Source organism: Mercenaria mercenaria, chromosome 9, assembly GCF_021730395.1.
Source record: "Mercenaria mercenaria strain notata chromosome 9, MADL_Memer_1, whole genome shotgun sequence".
Classification (NCBI taxonomy): domain Eukaryota; kingdom Metazoa; phylum Mollusca; class Bivalvia; order Venerida; family Veneridae; genus Mercenaria; species Mercenaria mercenaria.
Window position 1 is genome coordinate 44,406,325 of NC_069369.1, and position 23,007 is coordinate 44,429,331.

General features: G+C 33.9%; 1 protein-coding gene across 1 annotated transcript in view; it reads right to left on the reverse strand.

Annotated features, from left to right (window-relative positions):
* LOC123546154 (structural maintenance of chromosomes protein 3-like) overlaps positions 1-22,553 on the reverse strand; it is a 446,003-nt gene extending 423,450 nt beyond the window's left edge. Inside the window, exons 1-3 of the mRNA XM_053551316.1 lie at positions 22,477-22,553; positions 2,361-2,436; positions 1,163-1,201 (exon numbers count right to left, since the gene is read on the reverse strand). Coding sequence (XP_053407291.1) covers positions 1,163-1,201; positions 2,361-2,436; positions 22,477-22,491 — 130 coding nt within the window. The 5' untranslated portion in view covers positions 22,492-22,553. The remainder of the gene's footprint in view (positions 1-1,162; positions 1,202-2,360; positions 2,437-22,476) is intronic.
* Between the last annotated feature and the right edge of the window lie 454 nt (positions 22,554-23,007).

Below are 23,007 nucleotides of genomic sequence, written 5' to 3' on the forward strand. Positions count from 1 at the left end.
TCGGGTCCACTGAACGCTCTTCAAACATTTTTCTACTATTTCTAAAGGTTTCCACACCCATATAAAATTGTGAAAGACCGTCTGCAATTGTGAACGGGTCCGATATTCGGTCGGGAAAATCGCTGGGAGTAATCTCCATTGCTTTGTTTACGATTTTGGAGGGGGGAATTTCGGACGTAGGGGAATTTCGACTGCGGTAGGGGAAATCCTCGGCTGGGGGACGAGGCCGATATTCGGCCTCTGCTATAGAATAAAAAAAAACCCTGCAGTAGAACGGAAAATATTCGGCGAGTAATAGTATACGGTGCGGCTGAAAAAGACTAACAGTATTCAACCACAAAATCCCCTTTCTACTGCATGTTTACGTCGTATTATTTAAAAAATAACAATATTCTCGTATGAATTATTAACTTAGCAATTGATTTACATCGGCTATGATGGTTTTTTACGTTGAATGTGTTCAAGACGAAGCCTTTTACCGATACCGCTAATCGGCGGCCATTTTGACAGCATTCGGGTCAATGGTCATACTTTTCAAATCAAAATGCGGTATACTTAGAATAGGTTCCGAAACATGTTTTTGGTATCAAATTAAAGATAAAAGATTGAATTTTTCAATTATGTATGAAGACTTTCGGAAAAATAATTTTCCTGAGTTGTGATTTTGATTAAATTTTCGCCGAACTATATCTCGGGAAAGGGTCAACCCACATTAAAAATTCGAACGCCTACTGGAAGATCGACCAATCAGCTTTCACATGACGTTAAAATTGTGAATATTAATTAGGTCTTAGGTACCCCCATGTGTCGGCAAAACATGCATGTACTTTGCATCATCGTCCGTGATCTCAATTAACAGCGAGGTGCAGTAAACAGGTCAGCATCCCGTGTAACTGTTTATATAGCCATGGGGTTTTACTTACACAAGTGTCTGTTAAGTAATTTATATCACTGGAAAGAGAATTTTATACGCTTTCAAAAGGTGTATGATGCAATCTGTTATCTCTATGAATAATGATTTTATGAACAAATAATTCAAGTGACCATCTGATATTGGAAAAATTCCAGTAGATAAGCACTGTCAAGGCTTATCAGCTGGGGTGGCTACCTTGAGCACTTCGTGCTCAGGCAAGCTAATAAAGCAAACAAAAAGAAAACATACCATAGAAAAAATTACTTTTCCCAGATCCATTTCTTCCAACTGAAATAAAAGAATTACATAATAAAGAATTATACTGTTAATGGGCAGTGACTATTATTTATAAATAATGCATTTTTACATTCATACACTAGCTTTTTCAAAACATCAAAAAGAAGAGGAATTAAAAAAGACTTTTAGAAGTATTTCTATTTTTAGCTCTAGCAGACCCTAAAAGGGGCCAAGTGGCCCCATTTGAACAGTTTGGGAGAGGACCTTATAATGATGCTTCAGACCAAGTTTGATGAAGATCCATCAAACGGTTCATGAGAAGAAGTCATTTAAAGGTATTTCTATTTTAAGCCCCAACAGCCCGTAAAAGGGGCCAAGTGCCCCCATTTGAACAAACTTGAGAAAGGACCTGATAATGATGCTGCAGACAAAGTTTGATGAAAATCCATCAAACGGTTCATGAGAAAAAGTAGTTTAAAGGTATTTCTATTTGGAGCTCTAGCAGCCCCTAAAAAGGGCCAAATGCCCCCACCTGAACAAAATTTGGAGAGGGCCATATAATGATGCTACAGACCAAGTATGATGAAGATCCATCAAGCGGTTCATGATAAGAAGTCATTTAAACGTATTTCTATTTTTAGCTCTAGCGGCCCCTAAAAGGGGCCAAGTGCCCGCATTTGAACACATCTGGGAGAGGACCATATAACAATGCTACAGACCAAGTTTGATGAAGATCCATCAAGCAGTTCATGATAAAAGTCATTTAAACGTATTTCTATTTTTAGCTCTAGCGGCCCCTAAATGGGGCCAAGTGCCCCCATTTGAACAAATTTGGGAGAGGACCATATAACAATGCTAAAGACCAAGTTTGATGAAGATCCATCAAGCGGTTCATGAGAAGAAGTTGTTTCAAGGTTTTTCTATTTTTAGCTCTAGCAGCCCCTAAAAGGGGCCGTGCCTCCATTTGAACAAATTTGGGAGAGGACCTTATAATGATGCTACAGACCAAGTTTGATGAAGATCCATCATGCGGTTCATGAGAAGTTGTTTAAAGGTTTTTCTATTTTTAACTCTAGCGGCCCCTACAAGTGGCCAACTGTATGCGCTGGGGCGAATAGGAAAGCTCCTCATATACTTTGTTTAGTAGAGCTAAAAATTTATTGGTCTGTATTTTTAAATCAAAATGTGTATAGTCATTTACACTATTTACCTATCACATTATGTTTACTGCTGAAAGGTTCAACCACAGTCTGTTCCCTATAGCTTCTAAACCCTTGAATAATAACCTGAAAAATTGAAAGTTTAAAAATATTATTTAGATAAAGTTCTAAGACTAACACAATTACAGAATTTTGTATTTAAGTTTTCTCCATACTTCAAATGTCATGTTACAAAACTGCCTTGTATTATTGTCTTCAGTCACCACTCCTGATGGCTTTTTCCCTTCTATAACAGGGGTCTCCAATCATAATTACATTATTTTTCAGTGATTTTTTTGCAGTTTCATCTAATACAGGCCGTTTCCCCTAGCCAAAAGTCTATATTTTCCCCTAAAATTGTGTAAAGGTATATTAGACCTAAATTTGGTATTTGAAAACATAAACAGTTATTACATAATTATAGTTTAGGTAAATATAAAACTCGCAAGTTTGTATGCGTTAAAAGTACTATGCATTAGGTTTAGATAGTACACAGTATTTATAGGTACAGCCACTAAAAAAATGTAAGATTTTTAATAACGAAAGTAAGCAGTTTTGAATAATTCCATTTACATTCCGACCTATCTGTCAGTATTTTTTCGGAGAATATTGAAAAATGAATACAAATAGTGTGCTTGATATGTATGATATCAAAGCAAAAACTCGTTAAAGACTGTGGAAAAGGTGGGGCTAGTGTTCTATGTCAGTACACCATCAACTAATTTCATTGAGTTTGCGAGCAAAATCCCTGATAATTAAAAAGTAAACACTACAATACATAGTAAAGACATTCTAATGTCCCGTGCTCTACTTATTTTTGAGCAGCGTACCTATTACCATGGATGGTAGCTTGATTTTTCGTCTCCCCTACCGACCTGGACATTGTTTATAGCTAAGAATAGCCTGTGCCGACGCAAATAAACCGCCGACATATCAGATTTCGCAGAGTCCTCCGATATGGATATGCACCGTGATTAATAAACTAAAGTATTTACAGATTAAATCAGCATGTCTGTTGTACAGTAAAGTTATGATTTACCTGATGATCTGAACAGTTAAAATGAGATATTTACCTCTTTCCGTTCGAGGAAAAATGTGGCATTTCTGACATGCAAAAGACGTAAAAGAAACAAAGGGAAGTAACTTTTTTAAGACTAATCGAACTACAGCTGTTTGTTATGCTTTCTCGGACTTTTTTTTTTCAGCTCAATAAAATCTTATTGATGTTACCATCATAATCGCTACAAAAAGACTTACAACTCTTCAAGGCTAGCTGTAATCTTTAAACAACGTCATCAGTCTGTGCGTGTTCAGCTCTAAGTTTACAAAGATGGCGTCGTAGGGTTTGTCAGTGACCTAGTTTTCGCGCATTAATATGTTACTGCAGTCAGAAAAACACAACAGAAATATATATCATTATAATTGAAAAATACGTTAAGAATTGAAATTTTTTAATGTTTGACAGCTGAAAATACAGTCATGCCAGAATGATTATATATTTATGGTTGACTACATCAATGGCATGGAACTACTTACCGCACTATTTTGTTCGGTTTGCAGTAAGGAAATTTCTGCATTGTTAACTTTGGACCGATTGTAAGACAATCGATCCAAAAAGTGTAAATCCGGTTTATAAATGCGAAAAACATTGCCGCGAAATCAATAACTGATGTATATTTTTTCATGTAATACCTGGTATTGCCTTTTAATTCAGTCCATGAAACATGATTTTCATTTTTTTGACGCTAACAGTAAATATCTTGCTTGGATTTGTTTAAACGATGACGTACGTACATCATCATTTGTGAAGGCAGAGCTTAAATGATTTTGCGGATAAAATACGTCTCACCTTCTACACCCAAAGCTGTCATTGGTTTATTGCATGTTTTTACTCAAGTCAAAGATTGAGAGGCATGTGGCAGTGTATGAATACACTATCGGTTTATGACATTCGCTCGGAAATTAAGATTGAGCATTCGTTCTGATGACACACTGTGTATTGTGTATTATGAATGGAAATGGCCGCGAGTAATATAATTATTGATTTTTAGGTTGGATGGAGAGTTTTCGTAACAGAATCGTAAAAAAACGCTATGGTCGGCGGGTTTAACTTTTCAGGCCTGATTAAAAAAAATATTTTTTTGCGAATTTGAACCGACCCAAATGCCATTTGAACTGTCCATTTCGGCTGGCGGCCGGTTCTTATTGACAACCCTGAATGTGACCGCAAAGATCTTGGTTTTGTGTTATTGTCTTTTATCTTATAAACCATTAGGACGCCATTAGGGCAATTTTGCATTTGATTTTGACATATTTTGCATTATTGTTATTGGTTTTATAGCTAATTCTAGCTATATATAGCTAGATTTAGCTACATAGCTAATTTGTGGCTTTTCTGGGACCTGATAAAGATAAACAAGAGGGCCATGGAGGCCTTGTATCGCTCACCTGACCTACTGACCTGAAGATCATCAAGATTAACATTCTGACCAAGTTTCATTAAGATATGGTCATAAATTTGGCCTCTAAAGTGTTAAATAGCTTTTCCTTCGATTTGACCCAGTGACCTAGTTTTTGACCAGACATGACCCAGATTCGATCTTGACCTAAAGATCACCAAGATTAACATTTTGACTAAGTTTCGAGAAGATACAGTCATAAATGTGGCCTCTAGAGTTTTAACAAGCTTTTCCTTTGATTTGACCTAGTGACCTAGTTTTGACCCCACCTGTCCCAGATTTGAAACTGACTTATAGATCATCAAGGTTAACATTCTGAACAAGTTTCATTAAGATATGGTCATAAATGTGGCCTCTACAATGTAAACTACAGTATAGCCAGCGCGCGGCACCTTCAAAAACCCTTCGACCCTCGCGGGTAAAAAAAAAACCGGGTGTTCAGTCGCGATGGCCGGACACCCATCAGCCCTCGCAGTCATGATCGCAGCGGTTCGCGGTGGACAGCCGAGAGGATTCGCAGTGTTCACGCGAGGGACCATCGCAGTCAACGTTTTATTTTAACATTATATATTTAACAGTGTATTGTAGCACTAATTTGTTAAATTTATTATCTATTATGTATTTATTATAAATATACAATATGTATCATTTATTCATTTTACTTGTCTACCTTTATCGCGCCTTACTATTGTTATCTATGTCCGTCCGATATTTTCAATATTTTGATTTTAGTTTATTGTTGTTGGCGATAATACCTTTTTCAATAAATTATATCCAAATTGTAAGTAATTGTGTGAAGGGATGTTTTACACACACATTGTATCGAATTGTGATACATTGATTACATTCACAAGATATTTTCATATAATTGCCTGTTATTTACACGTCAAATTTTGACACGTTGTTGGCGTAATTTTAAATAGAAAGGGCTCGCGCATAATCGTAAGTGTTAATAACAAAATAGCCGACAGAAGTTTTTTTTTATCTCTGAAGGAATATAATTTTGTTTTCTGTTTTCTGTTACAAAATCTAGATAAAGTCAGACCACCATATCGCATGTAAGAAATAGTCAGTCCGTCGATCGGTATCTAATAAGATATACTATCTCAAAAGCGAATCTCAAAGTATATCACTTTAGAACTTCTAATGTGATGAACAAATTTTAATTTTCCCTTATATTAGCTTGAGGATTTGAGTAATTGTTTCAGTCCTATAACGTATTGATTTTTTTTTATTTTGTAGGTAAATTGTCAAGAAACGTATATATTTTTGTACTTTGTTAAATTTATTTTCGTTCCAATCTTGTGTTCTTATACTAACACTACCTAACAGTTATATTGTTTAGCACTTAACGGTTTATCTTTGTTCTGAATTTGGCATAAAATTAAAAGATTATAATACAGGTAAGTTGCTAGGTTTCTTTTTCTAATGAATTTATTCGCATTAACGACTAAAAAGTTATTTTAAAATTAAAAAAAACGTTCTGTTTTGTAACAATTTTTTATTGCCAGTAACAACGTTCTGTTTGGTTCGAAAACGTCTGCATAATAGATTTTTGTAAAAGTTTTCCAAGTGAATATACAGAAACAGTGTACATAGGTTCTCTTTTAATATTTTTAAAACTAAAGGTCCAGTGCTTAAGGTTAAATGATCAATGAACATGCTAATATTTCAGTATTTTTTATTTTTATTAAGGAATTAATGTAAAATGATAAGTTGGGTGAAAAGTTTAGTGGTCTTCGGAAGAATTGAGCACACATTCTGAATGTTTTATCTTGTCTATTTCAGGTAAAGACTATGCAAGAATTAGTGTCTGATTAGTTTTCCTGCAATATTCCTGCACAAGGAGTTTTTAACATTTTTCTGTTAATACATATTTACCTAACGTGTTCCCGTCATTGTTCTGTCCTTACAATGTATGGCACATTTTTATTACGCAGTATTAGTACTACCAAGTATGTGGGCCTCTGACAAACTGGAAGATAAGATACAACTGACGAACTGAGAAAAGGGAGACATCTAGAACTTTGTGTACACAAAATTAGTTTTATTACCATTAAAATATGAGCTATATATGGCAAGGCCAGAACAAGCAATGACAGGAACACGAAAAACGACATGACGACAGCTGGACGCACCAAGACTAGTAACAGCGCTGAGACCTGACATAATTGCGTCGAAAAAGAATAACGTCGAAGATACATTACGTGGGAGATATATAATGTCAGAGACAAATAACGTCAGAGTTATATAACGTCAGAGACAAATAACGTCGGATACATATAACGTCCGAGATAGGTAACGTCAAAGATACACAACTATGATTTAGAAATATTGACTAATGCAGCTTACAAATACTACTTGTACTTGTCTGTGACTATATTATATCCCAAGGAATTTTTGGTGCTTACCGGACATCCAAAAGACTTCTCATTCAGATTGATATATCTGTTTCATCATGTTTTAGTTTAGTTAACTCCAGTAGCAAAAGTCATTTATTAGGATATGAATGTGAATATATATTAATTATCATCAATATATTAGTATCGTCAAATAAAAAAAATTCATAAAAAAGAAACAATTTTGATATGACAGATATTTTACAGATGTTTGAATCTTCTTATAGTGTAACCACCCATGTTAAATGTTATTTAATGACAGCTATTGTAATAGTTAATAAAGATAATAGATATAAGAGCAGATTTCTCGGAAGCACAGAGCACCAAAAACACAACCTCAGAGCCCGCATTTGCAAAGTAGAACCATATCAAAAATAAAACCTTTAAGTACACAGAACACTAACATGTAAACTAATAAATTAAAAGCTTGAGGGGTAATGAAATATGCGGCATCATGTTCACCAACCATCACCACCCCAGCAAAACCTACCATAAGACGGAACTTCACTTCACAGTGCAGTATGTATAGACCGTGGATCAACTCAAGCATCCCGAAAGACCAGAGAAAAAATAATCACAACAGAGATGACTCCAGGAACCCGAAGGCCCAGAGAAAAAATAAACAACACTGAGAACAAATAAAGGCAGACTTTTTTCAGTCACCATATGTCACTTATGACTGTTTTAATAGTTAATAAATATGCAAGAGAGTGTAAAATAACAGACTCTGTCTAATTTTATTTGAACAAAAAATTCATATTCGTCTTCTTCTCAAACACCCTATTCGCCGCCTGTGTTTACCTGTAATTAGAAAAAATGCAACTGTTCCTATTGTTTACAGAAAAAGTAAGTATTACGACAATATGCGGAATTCCGAAAACGAAAGGTATGTAGCTAAGTCTCATATATCTATTAAATCAAAGACTCGAGTAAAAAGTTTTGAAATTCTATTGAATATATTCATCTTCTCAAAGGTTGTTAACAAATAAGTTGTCAACAAATAAGATAGTTATTATATTATTAAACATATATTACGAACAAACAACAATAATTTGATTAGTAGTAATCATTGAACAGTGTAAAGAAACTTACCAATAATTTCTAAACATCTGAAAACTGACAAACAAGCGAAACAAAAGAGCGTATTAGGTACCGTAATAAATAAAACAGAGTAAAAACAGGTGTTAGTAAAACATAATTTGTAACGTAATTGTTAGAAGAGGTGCAAATGACATAAAATTTACGTAACAATCAATTTAGAAATGAACAATAAGATCAAAGATTTATACGCTTGCAATGACCTGAAAATAGAAATAAAACTGTTGAAACAAAACAAAAAATATGCAACTGTAATTAGATTTTACAGAAAATACAAAACAATATTATATCTACTATTATATATCATCACATCGCGACTGACTGCGAGTATACGGACGAGATATACATTATAAATAATTAATAAGTATATGTATAGACATTTTAAGCATTTATATTTACAAATTATGAAATAAACAATTCTTTCAAAAAGTATTAAATGAACACCAGGGTTCCTCGCAGCCGACCACCACGGACCATCGCGTCTGTCCATCGCAACGCGCGGCGTTTGCTGCCTCCGGCAATGACCATTCCTGAACACCCGAAATATCCGATATGACATCCGTCGCGGCAGACAGTAAAAACGAACACATAAATCTGAATCGCGGCGACGGGTGTTCAAAGGAAGGTTCCGCGCTGGCTGTACTGTAGCTTTTCCTTCAATTTGACCTGGCAGTGATTTTTTTACTTTTTTTGGCAACAGCCCATGCCTTTTCAGTTGGGAATTTTTAGCGCGATAAACTTCAAAATTGGGAAAAATTAACAAACCTTAATAAAGAAATCATTTTGAAAAGTTTTATTTTAAGGTAAATTTATTTCATTCAAATATGCACTGAGGTTGAACAGACAGGTTATTTTCTGATGTCACAGGATCTGATGGCTCAGATAGCTTAGGGTCACCATGAGCTTCTGTTGATTTCTGAGGGTCATTTTGTGGGGACTCAGATTTCTTGGACAGATCACTTTGCTTTTCTGACATTTGATTTGAATTCAATTTCTCTTTAACTTTACCAAAAGATGTTCGAATGTCCGGAGTACCGATGGCGTGTTTAAGTTTTATTTTCTTATTATAATATTCGGAATTATGCGACATTTTTCGATAATTTAGGTAATTTTCTTACAATTTTTTTCTGACTCATTTTGACGCATGAAAAAGCGTTATGCGACCGTGATGAAAGTTATACTAAATGCCGTACTATGCCGTGACCCGTTTTATGTAAACAACGGCTTCGAGTTGGCAACAAAATTCTGCAAGTAAACCATAATTAGAGTCGGAATTTTTATGATTATTTGCATCGTTTTAGTTCAACTTTCACAAGAAATCAACCTAATTGGGAAAAATCATCTCGTTATGGGGAATTTTTAAGAATTTTTTTGGGGATTTTGACCATTTTTGTCAGTTGGGAAGATGCCGAATTTCGGAGTCAAATCGGCGCAAAAAAATCACTGCCTGGTGACCTAGTTTTTGATCCTACATGACCCAGATTCAAACTGGACCTTGAGATCATCAAGATTAACATTCTGACAAAGTTTCATGAAGATAATAATACAACATCTAGTAGGACATATAACTTCAAAGCTTCATCATGACGGGTCCAAAATAATTGTTTCGGGTAACATGACCGTGAGAAACTTAAAATGTGAAGTTGTGTGGGCTCCTATAAAATTTGAACTCATTTAAATTGATAAAGAAACGTTAAGGCACAATCTTTTTATCTAATACATGTATCAGTCTATATTTCAGAACTATACATCGGGAAAATGCATATATTTCTGCTTAAAGTCATAAATTTCGACTGAGAGCTTAACACTTATGCAAGGCCGTTATTACTGTATACCAGATCTTTAAGTTTGTTTTGTATTTACTTATTTCTTCAATTATGAATATTGCTAAAATTAAAACAGCAACACTCGCGGTAACAACATCCCTGTAAATGGAATTCCCCGCAACTGAAATTACGTAGCAGGTGCGCTCGATATGGAAAACTACCACGTTACGTTTAGATTTCATTTCATTTTAGTGGGTTAATTTCCAGTCAGTGCGAGAATAAAAATAAAAGCCAATGAAAAGCGAAATTTCCTTAAATCATGTGCTTGATTTACATGAGATGTCATGCTTGTCGGCGGATATCTTTGAACTTGAAAGTGGTTTACGCAATGACTGTTTTGGGATATATAATTATAATGGCGGCCCGAGGTTACAAAATTGTACTTTTCTTCTGATTTCTCTGAATATCTTATTGTCAAGTGATAAAAAATGAAGAAGTTTGATTTTATTTTGTGTTAAAAGAGGCATCACTGAATATATCAATAAATGAAGAAAGCCGATATGCGTATCGGTGTAAACATGAATATTCAATTCATATCGATATACCGGTATATTGATCCAGCCCTACTATTCATATAAAAAATTTATGGTACACCAAGTATTAAATTTTACTACTGAAATTTAGATATTCCGCTGCATCGAAAAATGGATTCTCCCAAGAGTAACCTCCCTTTACCAGTTTTTCCAGTCAAATTTTTGTAAATTATCTTTTTATTGCAAAAGGAATCTAGCACATATTATAGACTGATATAAACAGATAAATATTCTTATAATTATTTATTCGATGTACAAATTTTAAAGGATAAAATAAAGATTTTATCTTTTATCTTGGCGCTGTAATTGTTTTGTTGTGACGTCAGCGAATGGCTTCGGCAACAGATGAAAGTCTCTGAAAACCTCAGAAAATGTCTGATTATTCTCGTAAAGTGTATCAGATTTGAACACTGTCGAGTGTGGTAAGTGTATTTTAGTGTTATTTCTTCATCACGCTCGCTATAATCCGATCACCCTGTGTTCCGTTCGTATTTTCAGGCAACCCTGGGTTTTTGACGTTTCATTCCTGGTGTTTATTTTATATACACTTAACAAAATTCCTAATTGGTCAGTTTATATTGTATTACTATTTTGTTAATAATGCATGTATTTACAAGAAATTTCACATACCGACATTTGACTGCAGCTAATTGTTGATTTATTTTTGGCCGACTCACGGCCAGCGTAACCGCATTAGGCGTTTTGACCAATATTGCATATTTTGCACGTGCAGGGCATGCGCACCAATAAATTAATAGATAGAAAAGTATTTTCGCATTAAGTTTAAGTTTGAACGGGTGCCATTATTTATCTCTAAAGTTGATTTGAAAAAGTAATTCAAGTTCCATTTGATCTGTAATTCATTTACACCAATCCTAATGCTTCAATTCATTCGTACAGGATGGATTTTATATTGTTTCGTAGAATTTTGACGATTACAAAACGCAGATTCTTATTTTTGTACAGCAGGAGGTTACATGCCAGTGTAATTGTGCAGTAACATATGTACAATGTACTTGCTTTGGAAAAAAAGCTATTTGTTGTCGCGATATTGTTTATTCTTCTTTTCTGCAATTCACATGCAGGCCCTTCTCAGATTTTTTTTAAGGCGCTGGGGTAGTTTGCGTGGCGGGATAAGGGGTGGGTGCGGGAGGGGTTTCCCCTCCCGTGTTCGATTTTAAAAAAAAATCGAACCAAATGGTGCTTTTTTAAGTATACCATATGCAAAAAAACACAACAACATGTATTTCATTACTTCTACATTTTCACATAATCATATAACCATCAATATATCATATACACTACACAGATGTCCACTTCTTTTATAAGTATTTTCGAACAACACATATGTCCTTCCATTTCTTTTGTACTAACACTAACAACACATAGGCATTTTTTTTTTTCATATAAGTGTCTGTCTTTGGCTCTGTGCCATTCCTTTACTGCACCACTGAAATTAAAGTCATTCATTTTTTGTCCCTGCATGGACACTATGAGTAAGGCATTAAGCACTTTCATGCTCACTGGTGAATGTTGGGTGGTCTTTACACATTCAACTGCTGAAACCTCTCTCACAATCTGAAAGTACAAAAAAAAAGTATTTGTTATTTTCCCAGAGCAAGGATAACCAACAATGGATTTATATTGTAAAAGTTCCTAAGATTTGACATTTATCTTGTGTCCTTCTGCACAATGAATTGCAACAGTATTTCTGTTAAATATTTGTGGGTATTAACAACACCGTTGCAGCTTTTTTACACACAGAAGCAGGTTCTGTATTTCAAGTTTAACTATGTATTTTACTGCAAGCAGCAAGTTTCAGAAAGAACATGTATACACACCAGCTGTGGAGGTTGGTAGAAGCAGTCCCACTGTAGCGACTTTGCACAGGTTTGGGTGAGACTTGGACAGATTACCAATAATCCACTCCATTGTGCTCAAAGTGTTCATCTGTGGTAAGGGTGGCTTTCGCCTGTGCCCATTCAATAACGCCCAGTCTTCTTCAAGGGAGAAGTGTGATGAAAGAGCCTGAAATGAAACATAAGTTACAATAACATGTTTCAATGACTTGACAAAATGAATCATAACTTTTTTGTTGTTGATAAGTTTCTTGTTGTTTTTTTTCTTCTAAAATTCTTTGGACCATACATGATGCTGTAAATATATTCTGTAAATAGAGATTCTAAATAAATCAATGTTTATTTAGCATAGAAATAGACTATTGACTTCCTTGAAATACAGCAGAAGAGAATTCATTCATCCCTTTTACCGACTAGCACGTTCTTTACGTAAGAAAGTAGGCAGTTTATTTGGAACTGGTCTTTCCCAGGAACGATGGTTAGGTAACCTGCCCTAAATTTTGTTATTCCACTGAAACTTGTATCATTTGGTGTTTTCATGTTTACTTTGAGAGATACAAAAGCAAAGTGAAACAAAAATATCATAGTAGATAAAGTTTAATATTTAGAAATTAACAGCACCTTAAACAATAGTAATTAAACATCCTCGAAAAAGTTTGCTTCAGTTCATCGGGAACAATGATTTCAAACTTCAAACAGTCAAAGAATCAATGGTCATTTTAATACAGTTGCCTTTCTCTGCTAATTATTACTCGATAACAATCAACTTACCCATGCATGCCGCCACCAACTGTTATCCCATTTCTTTGCATAGACTAATTATAATCCATAACTAATTATATTCCAATCACTCCTGTTCCCAAACTTGTGAAAACACAGACTTTCATCAACACGTGTCGTATTTAAACCCTTATCAGTACACGTTAAACAACTAGCTACACTGTGTATTCATATAAACGACCTTGTCGATTTTACCTGAGGTATCTCACGGGGATGAAATCGCTTACTGATTTAAGACGCTGCGCTAATAATTGAGGCACCGCGCGGGATATTTAAGCGCTGCGGGAAGCTATATTTCGTGTTTTAAGCGCCGCGGTAGCGCGGCGCCTTATGCGGCTGGGGAAGGCCCTGACATGATATGCATAACTGCCTCGATAGTGATTAAACATCTTAAAACATTTTCTTTATTATAGTTTTAGACCAATATACTAGAAATTTAGGACGTACATAAATTTCAGGGCAGTATCATATAGATGATTGAATTCAAATGAGAATAACTATTGCCCATTAACAGTAATACAAAAATTAATGTTATCGAAACATATTCAAAGGGCATATAAAAGATTTTATTAAATTAACGAAAAGTGGTATCGGTAAATACATTGTATATGCATAATTTACTTAACTGGTACATACGTTACCTTGAGCATACTCATCGATTTTGTGTTATGTATGATGAAAATATGATAGATTGTTCTCAAAGTTGTTAGAATGACTGTAAATATTCCAGTACTTTTCCTTCAGACAAAACTATTGTTTGTACTACGCAGGGGTGTGGAAATCCCAATATTTTTCACTTGTCCACGGACAAATGAGACTTAAAAATGTACTTGTCCGCAGTCAAAACTTTCTTGTCCGGATTTTCAACATTTTAGCATGCAAATAATTCTTTATTTTGGACAATAATCTACAAGTAGTAACAAAAGCAAACATAATAAAGTGTAATACTGTAGCTGTTTCAAAAAATAAGCTTTCGACACTTTAGCTTCGGTTCGTCCGCGAGGCCGTCGAAAATTCAACAGAAATACCTAAAAGACTGCCCATCATGCCATGCGAAGCAATGTGAGAAAGCATGAAACTTTCTGACTGTTAGAAAACATGAAACTTCCTGACTCGTACTAGCGAGCTCTTTGTGCTTTGACTGTTGACTTTCATTTTTGTTGGCAGACGAAGTTGTAACAGCAAATTTGTCAAAAACTTTGTGATAATTGTTTCCGGTTTCCATTTGCCGAGTTATTGTGTGCAAAAATCACGCGAGATCGTGACAGGGAACCAATCAGAACGCAGAGAAAGAGATGCTAAATTTAGATGCATTATGGTTTTTCCAAAAGCTGGAGAAATCGAGAGGCCCTCGGCGATTGAAACATCCGTTTCGTACATTATATTCTTTTGTAAACTCCTTAAACTTGAAGCACTGTTCAGCGTTTCTAAATTATTCTTTCCTTTTTTCATTTCAAACCAGAAAATTTATGCTTGTCCGCGGACAAACGGAATACGAAAACTCACTTGTCCGCCGTCAAAAAGTCCCGAGTCGGACTAGTCGGACATAGGAATTCCACACCCCTGCTACGTTTAAATTACATAGAAAAAAAAGAGAAAAAACTGGTTTAATTCACTCTGAGTGTTCAAAATAAAATCTGGTTTTAATTCATCTTGTTAGTTTGATATACGAAGCCGGAAAAATAAATGCAGTTTGTGTAATCAGTATGTAGCTAAAATGCTGGTATATTTTCAGCTATTATACTAAACATACCGACACAGTCAACCGCGCAACATCTTCACTATCCTCTTAATGCTGAGCGCCAAGCGAGGAAGCTGCTAGTACCATTTTTTACGTCTTTGGTATGACGCGGCCAGGGATCGAACCCACGACCTCCCGCTCTCGAAGCGGACGCTCTACCACTAGGCTACCGAGGCGGTTGCGCCTAATTAGTGATTTTGGGTGTATTACTTCTCCAAAGAAGCTTTTAAAATGTTTGAATTATTATATACCATTAGGAGAAAGGCTTCTGGAAAATAAGGTGTAGTCCTTTTTATAAAAAGATGTTAGCAGTAGTGTTTTCAAATCATAATATTAAGATTTAGTTTTGTTTATTTATAAACTTCTGGAACAAGATGTGTTGATAAACATATTTTATGATACTGCTTTCACCCCTAAAATTAACATGTATGCTTTAACACATAGTGGGAACTCCGAAAACATTAGAAGCATAAACACCACTTGTCAAAACTCAAATGTGAAAGCACAGTGTAAACCCTCCTATACCAAATAGAAATTTACAGATAGTTAAATGTGAGCAAGGGATACTATATTAAATACTTGCTAAACTTTTGGCTTTCAGTTCATCACGTGTCTGATAGACAGGCAGATACCTTTTAAATCTTACTACATTGAGCAAGAGATAGTTATAAGTGATCACCAAAAATATATTTTAACAGAATTTTACTTGTCTCTGAAAAGAGCGAAGAAAAAAGTCGCTTGAAGAAGTGAACTGCACCTTATCCTCTTATTTTCGTACACTGTTCCTCACAATCAGACAAAAAGCTGTGTAATTTAAAATTATGACTTTTAATCGGCTCCAGACTAACCATGAAGGAAATATATATTGACATTTTACTTCTAATCAGAAAAATAGCTCACAGCTGTATGAATAACTAGGAAAGAAAAACATTTCTGCTAATCGCACTATTCCTTATCCAGTGTTTAACAGAAGATTTTCCATCGATTCAAATCCCATGACCAGCATTCCAGACAAATTACAGCACTGTTTCCAAAGTGAAAGGTATCGATAGATAGAAAAAACAGTGGAGCAGGTTGATAGCAGTGATTTTTTTACTTTTTTTGGCAACAGCCCATGCCTTTTCAAATGGGAATTTTTAGCACGATAAACTTCAAAATTGGGAAAAATTAACAAATCTTAATAAAGAAATCATTTTGAAAAGTTTTATTTTAAGGTAAATTTATTTCATTCAAATATGCACTGAGATTTCTGAGGGTCATTTTGTGGGGACTCAGATTTCTTGGACAGATCACTTTGCTTTTCAGACGTTTGATTTGAATTTAATTTCTCTTTAACTTTACCAAAAGATGTTTGAATGTCCGGAGTACCGATGGCGTGTTTTAAGTTTTATTTTCTTATTATAATATTTGGAATTATGCGACATTTTTCAATAATTTAGATAAGTTTCTAACAATTTTTTTTCCGACTCATTTTGACGCATGAAAAAGCGTTTAGCGACCGTGATGAAATTCATACTAAATGCCGTGACCCGTTTTATGTAAACAACGCGCTTCGAGTTGGCAACAAAATTCTGCGAATAAACCATAATTAGAGTCGGAATTTTTATGATTATTTGCAACGTTTTAGTTCAACTTTCACAATAAATCAATCTAATTGGCAAAATCATCTCGTTTTTGGGAATTTTTAAGTATTTTTTGGGGAATTTTGACCATTTTTGTCAGTTGGGAAGACGCCGAATTTCGGAGTCAAAACAGCGCAAAAAATCTCTGGATAGCCATGTGTAATGGTCTAGAAATCCTTAAAAAAGATAAAAAGTAAGAAAAACTCTCATTTTCAGTTTTGGCCGCCATTTTGTTTTGGTGGTAAGGAGTAGATCGAATACCCCCCTTGTATTAGGGGTTTTCTAGGGGTACGGACCTCCGTTTTTCCAGAGATTCAGGGTCATTTACATTTCAAATTTTGTTGAAAATGAAATAACAAATAACATTTCATCAGAATTCACCTTAAACTTAGATCTAAATGATTTACAGATAACAACGTTCATCCAATTTGTTACATTTTCTTTCGGAACGTAAATAACCGAGGTACACCAAATAAATCACGAGGATTCGAAATGGCATAAAAAAAGATATAAAGATTAAACAAAAAATTTTTAAATATGTTGGGAAAAAATCAGTTTTTAATTGATAATTAACCCTTAGTGTATTTATGTTTTACACACACTTAGTAGTTGTTACGATCGAGATACATGGGACGTTTTCACAAACAGTTTCTTTTACTTAATGTCGCTTAATCGATTATTATACAATCAGTTCCGTGCCGATTATCATTATACCTTCATAATAAACAAAATAAATTGGTGCATATTATGCCTAATTAATTAATTAATTTATATTTTTGGTGAATTTCTAATAGAATTCACTTAAGGGATAAATTCATTCATTAATCTTGCTGTTATGGATCAACAGTTTATTTGACAACAAACTAATTGACACTGAACAGTGTATTCATTTGGAGTTAGAGGACACCAAATTTTAAGTAACATCCCCAAACTACACTAAAATGAATGAAATATCAGTATTAGGCGAAACATCAAAACGTCTTAACTCGCCGGATTTTAAGAGGGAGGAGTGGATGGGGGCCCCGCGACCATCTGCTCAAAATACACCCATGATACTGAGCAGTGAATTGAAACATGTTTCAGATAGAAAATATCCAGAAATAGTACTATTTTTATGCTCTGCTACATTACGACCACACCAGCGACCTTGTGATTTACTTGCAAAATATCTGGTATGTACACTGCCCAGAGGAGAATATTTTCGATAGTACCAATGTAAACAGTTAATATAAAATGTTTAAATTGGCATTTATTGACTTTTGAGTGTTCCTGTTAGTTTGACTTAGATAGCTTTTCAATGTTTGAATAATATTTAGTGTTTTTTTAACCTATGATAGTTTGATTGCCACAATTTTTTACCTGTACCGCGACATTAGTGATGTGACGTCACACGATGACATTGGCTGACTGTTGTTGTTCGTATATACGAATACAGGCTGATTCGGACCATGGCTGATTCGGCCCAGAATTCTTCGGCTTATTCGGCCCAAATTGTTTAAATTTTTCTTACAATGATATTATGTGTAATAATAACATTTTTGAGTGTTAAATAAAAATTTTATGAGATAAAAGTGCGTATCTAGATTACTGTATATTGCACTTAAGCTTCACAAAACAAACTTTTTACCTGTGTGTACGATGTACATTTGGTATCCTTACATCAAATTTAATCCACATAATCCTGAACTTTTGAAACATTTATGTCCAAATAACGCATAAATTGCCATAATTTAAATACACAATAAATAAACCTTGAAATGAAATCGTATCCTTGTAATTTCATGAACATCCAAATGTAATGATCAATAAAGTACCTCTTTAACTGTTGTTTGTCACAACGGGTGATGATAAAAGGAAATCAAATTATTAATTAAATTTGTTTCTCACAGCGTGTAATAATACAAGCCAATAATGAGAACGAGGTGTCATTCGCCAATTAAAAGTATTGAGTGATGTTATTAACGTATAATGAGTGATTAATGAATTAAAGTGATCATGGCATGTTGAGTGAATAATGCAAATATAGGACATATTTTACTCTTTAATCCTGAACCCTTTAATACCTTGAATTTGTATATCTCGTCACAAAGTCAATCATGGCTACTAAATATCTTTGTCTTCATTGCTCTAAAGAAGTCTACACTCGTAGTCGGGCAATCGACTGCGATTCCTGTGGCGGCTGGCAGCATTTAACATGTGGGAACACAGGTAATTGACTATCTGAATTAATTATTTTGAATTGCATTTACAGTTATAATAGATATAAATGCAATATAATAATAATATATTTCTATAGATAATATAAATGATTAGTGCAATTGTATTATAAGAAAATTAAATATTTAATTTACTTGTTGTTTCCCCACCCCCATTTTTCAACTAAAGAGGATGCTTAATATTATGTTTTCTCTTTTTTTCAGGTCTCTCCAGTTACCAGTACAAAAGGTTACAACAAGGAGAAATCAGCCACACAAAAAAAAAATATTGCTCTGTGTTCTGTTCTAGTTCATTTCATAATTGCTTTTGTACACTAAATCATTCAATGTTTAATTGCTAGAGACACATTTTGATTTCCCCCGTACAGAGAACAAAAAAGGGTCAATATACATTTTCAGGAAAAGGCAGTGTTTATGTATATATGTTTATAATATAATAATTCTCAAACCACTTAGTTTGTATATATTATATCATGAATTTGTATTTGTATATCATGTTATATGTCCATTGATAGAAAATAAAGGTCTGTCTGTCATTTCATAAACGTTTCGTGTAAATATTCTTCTTCTATGTGTTTGTAAATAATATATGATTGTTCCGTTTCAGGTAATCATCTCATGGTTGCATTTAATTGACATTTCTAAACTCGATTTCGTTGTTTAGATATTCATAAATGATAAAAATCTTGTCTTAGTCTTTGTAAATGTGATTGCTGTTTCATGATTTCATAATTACATATAACTTGTTATATCTAAAAGTTTTGATTTCGTTGTTTAGATGTATTCATTAATGTTTTTATGTAAATTTAATTTCTTTAAAATTTTGTTCCATGGTACATATGTGATCCGTTATGATTGTTATGTAAATAATAATAAATAAAAATAAAATTGATTGAAATAAACCTTTTTCTTTTCTTCGCTTAACAATCTAGTGAGTTGTGATCCAAGATAAAAAAAAATCCAAATATGCTCATTATCTACTCTTATTTCAAAATACGTGGTCCGAATCAGTTAAAATACATACACATTATTTACATTCTTTCAAAGTATGTAGTCCGAATCGGCCAACAAATATGCTCATCATCTACTCTTATTTTAAAATACGTGTTCCGAATCAGTTAAAATATGCACATTATTTACATTGTTTCAAAGTATGTGGTCCGAATCGGCCAACAAATATGCTTATTACCTACTCTTATTACGTGGTCGAATCAGCCAAAATATATGCACATTATGTACTCTTATTTCAAAGTATGTGGTCCGAATCGGCCAACAAATATGCTTATTATCTACTCTTATTACGTGGTCCGAATCAGCCAAAATATATGTACATTATGTACTCTTATTATTTCAAAGTATGTGGTCCGAATTGGCCAACAAATATGCTCATTATCTACTGTTATTTTTAAAATACGTGGTCCGAATCAGACAAAATATATGCACATTATTTACTTTATTTCAAAGTATGTGGTCCGAATCGGCCAACAAATATGCTTATTATCTACTCTTATTACGTGGTCCGAATCAGCCAAAATATATGCACATTATTTACTTTATTTCAAAGTATGTGGTCCGAATCGGCCAACAAATATGCTTATTATCTACTGTTATTTTTAAAATACGTGGTCCGAATCAGCCAAAATATATGCACAATTATGTACTATTATTTCAAAGTATGTGGTCCAAATCAGCCAGATTATTTGGTCCGAATCAGCCTGGTCCGAATCAGCCATGGTCCGAATCAGCCAGTTTCTGTATATACGCATCGATGTTTCTTGAATGGTATCTTATTCATTTTCACACAGTTATTGATGCATATGACATGAAATATTGTGGTAAAGACAAGAAATACACTGTTGTGTTGTTTCTTGTTTAATGTCGTTACATCGAATGTCAAGTACCGCGACAATATAGATGAACGGTATACCTATTCAAATGTCGGTATGTGAAATTTCGTGTGAATGCATGCATTACTAACAAAATAGTAATACAATATAAACTGACCAATTAGGAATTTTGCTGAGTGTATATAAGGGGTATTTTTTGTAAAGATAGTCTTCTAGGGTCTTACTGATAGAATTTCAGACTCCTGTGATGCTAACAAAGGAGCCCCGTATCCGATTCAACAAAGTAGTAACGATATCACTGAAATTTCCGATAGCGCAGTACACATCTGTCACAATGTATAACTGATACACAAAAATCCAAAATATAAACTTACATATAAATTGAAAAGTTATAAAAACTTTACAAATTGATAAAATGTATAATAATCTCACTCAATATCCATAAATTTTCAGGAAGAATACATTTGTAAGTTCCAAATTCGATCGATAAACTTCCGCCTTTCAACATTTTATACCGTCACTGACGCGCTTGTCTTTCATAACTGGCATTTGGTCATAACATGTAAATCATCATTACACAAAAACTATATGCATGACACAATTGGTTTTACTATCAAATGAAAGCTTTTTGTGAGCAGATTAACGTCCACTAAAAATATTTCCTGAAAAATGATACAGTAGTATTTTCTAAGCGCGAGTAGTTTGCCAATTTTCAACAAAAAATTCTTAAATTTAGATATATAATTAGGCAAAGTTATGATAAAATATACTCAATACAATCCTTTACAAACAATATGAAGTCATAAAATATTGATTTCATTGCAGCGCAATGTGGCGCAGCAGGATTGAAGTGACCGGGGGTGTGAAAGATTTCCTCGTCAAATTTCCGCCATTTTCCGCTGCTAAACCGGAAATGAACGAATGCTCACGAGGCATATGTCGTAAAATTTCGGTGATTTCCGTCAATAAGATTTACGTCCCCTTGAAGCTCTCCTGTAAAATGGCCGACAATGTTTTGACAGAAATGAAAATGCATTTCAAGCGAGGATATAATGTTTTAAATTATTCTTTATTGAAAATAATGTTATAAATTGATTTATAAAGCAGCATGCTATTATTGAGTATAGCAATCAGCACATGACACTCATTATTTATATAGTTCCAACGTTTTTTATACACTCTAGTGTACCCCACCCACACATTTTTAGCTTGTTTATCTTTGAGCACAAATTATTATTGGTGTTTATGATTATAACATGGAGAGTTATAGATTCTTATCTAAATAAATACATATTCAGGCAACTGTTTCTATTCCTTGAATAACTTTGTCTATTTAACCCATTTAGTGAGACATTATTTATTGTGATCACACTCTGTCTGTTGTTTTCAATGTAATAACTTAAATGTGTATTTATTTATTATAACTGAATGATTCTTCACTTGACTGCCATAATATATTCTACCGAAAACTAAGTTCTCCAGCCCCCAAAATGACCTATGAACGAAACTGAGGAGTTGACAGAATAAAAAAGATAAAATTTCATTTAATTTTTGAAAAAACAATGTTTTTTTTGCCATTAGAGTCTTTTTATATTACACTATTGCTTTTCCTTTGACAAAACCTTCATTTTTATGTATCATATGCTTATATTTTTTTAAAATTAAAAAATCCTTTGTTATCGCTAAAAGTAGCTTACTGCAACCGATAACATGCAGCAATAAAAATCATTGAAGTCGGTTTGTTTACCTGTTTTATATACATTGTATATCAGTTGTTTGCTTCTAAATTTAATCTGGCGACAGTAAAATTTTCAGGTTTATTTATGAATCTTGTTTACATTTCATAAAAGTACAATGGCGGCAAATTGGGGCGCTTACGTCTCCGCAAAATATAGATTCACAAATATTTGTATTCACTTAACACATTATGTTCAAAATCCTATGAGTAACAAAACAATATCAGATAACTTTATTTTTCTTTCTGTGTAAAATATAGACAACATCGCCCTCATGTCTTGTATTATAAGTATAAATTATTTGATGATGGTAGCACAAAATTGGCGGGAGTCATAGGTAGCAGATGCCTGTTGTTTGACTTTGCCGGAATGAGACCGTCTGCCTTATGTTCAGCAGAAACAGAGATTTGAAAGAAATAAAGTACTTAGAAATCATGTATTTGTATCTTTTCTTTGATTTACCAACACTATTTGCCTAAGAATGGATTCAATCTTTACACATTTATAATATTCACTGCACCCATGACGAACTGACTTGAGAC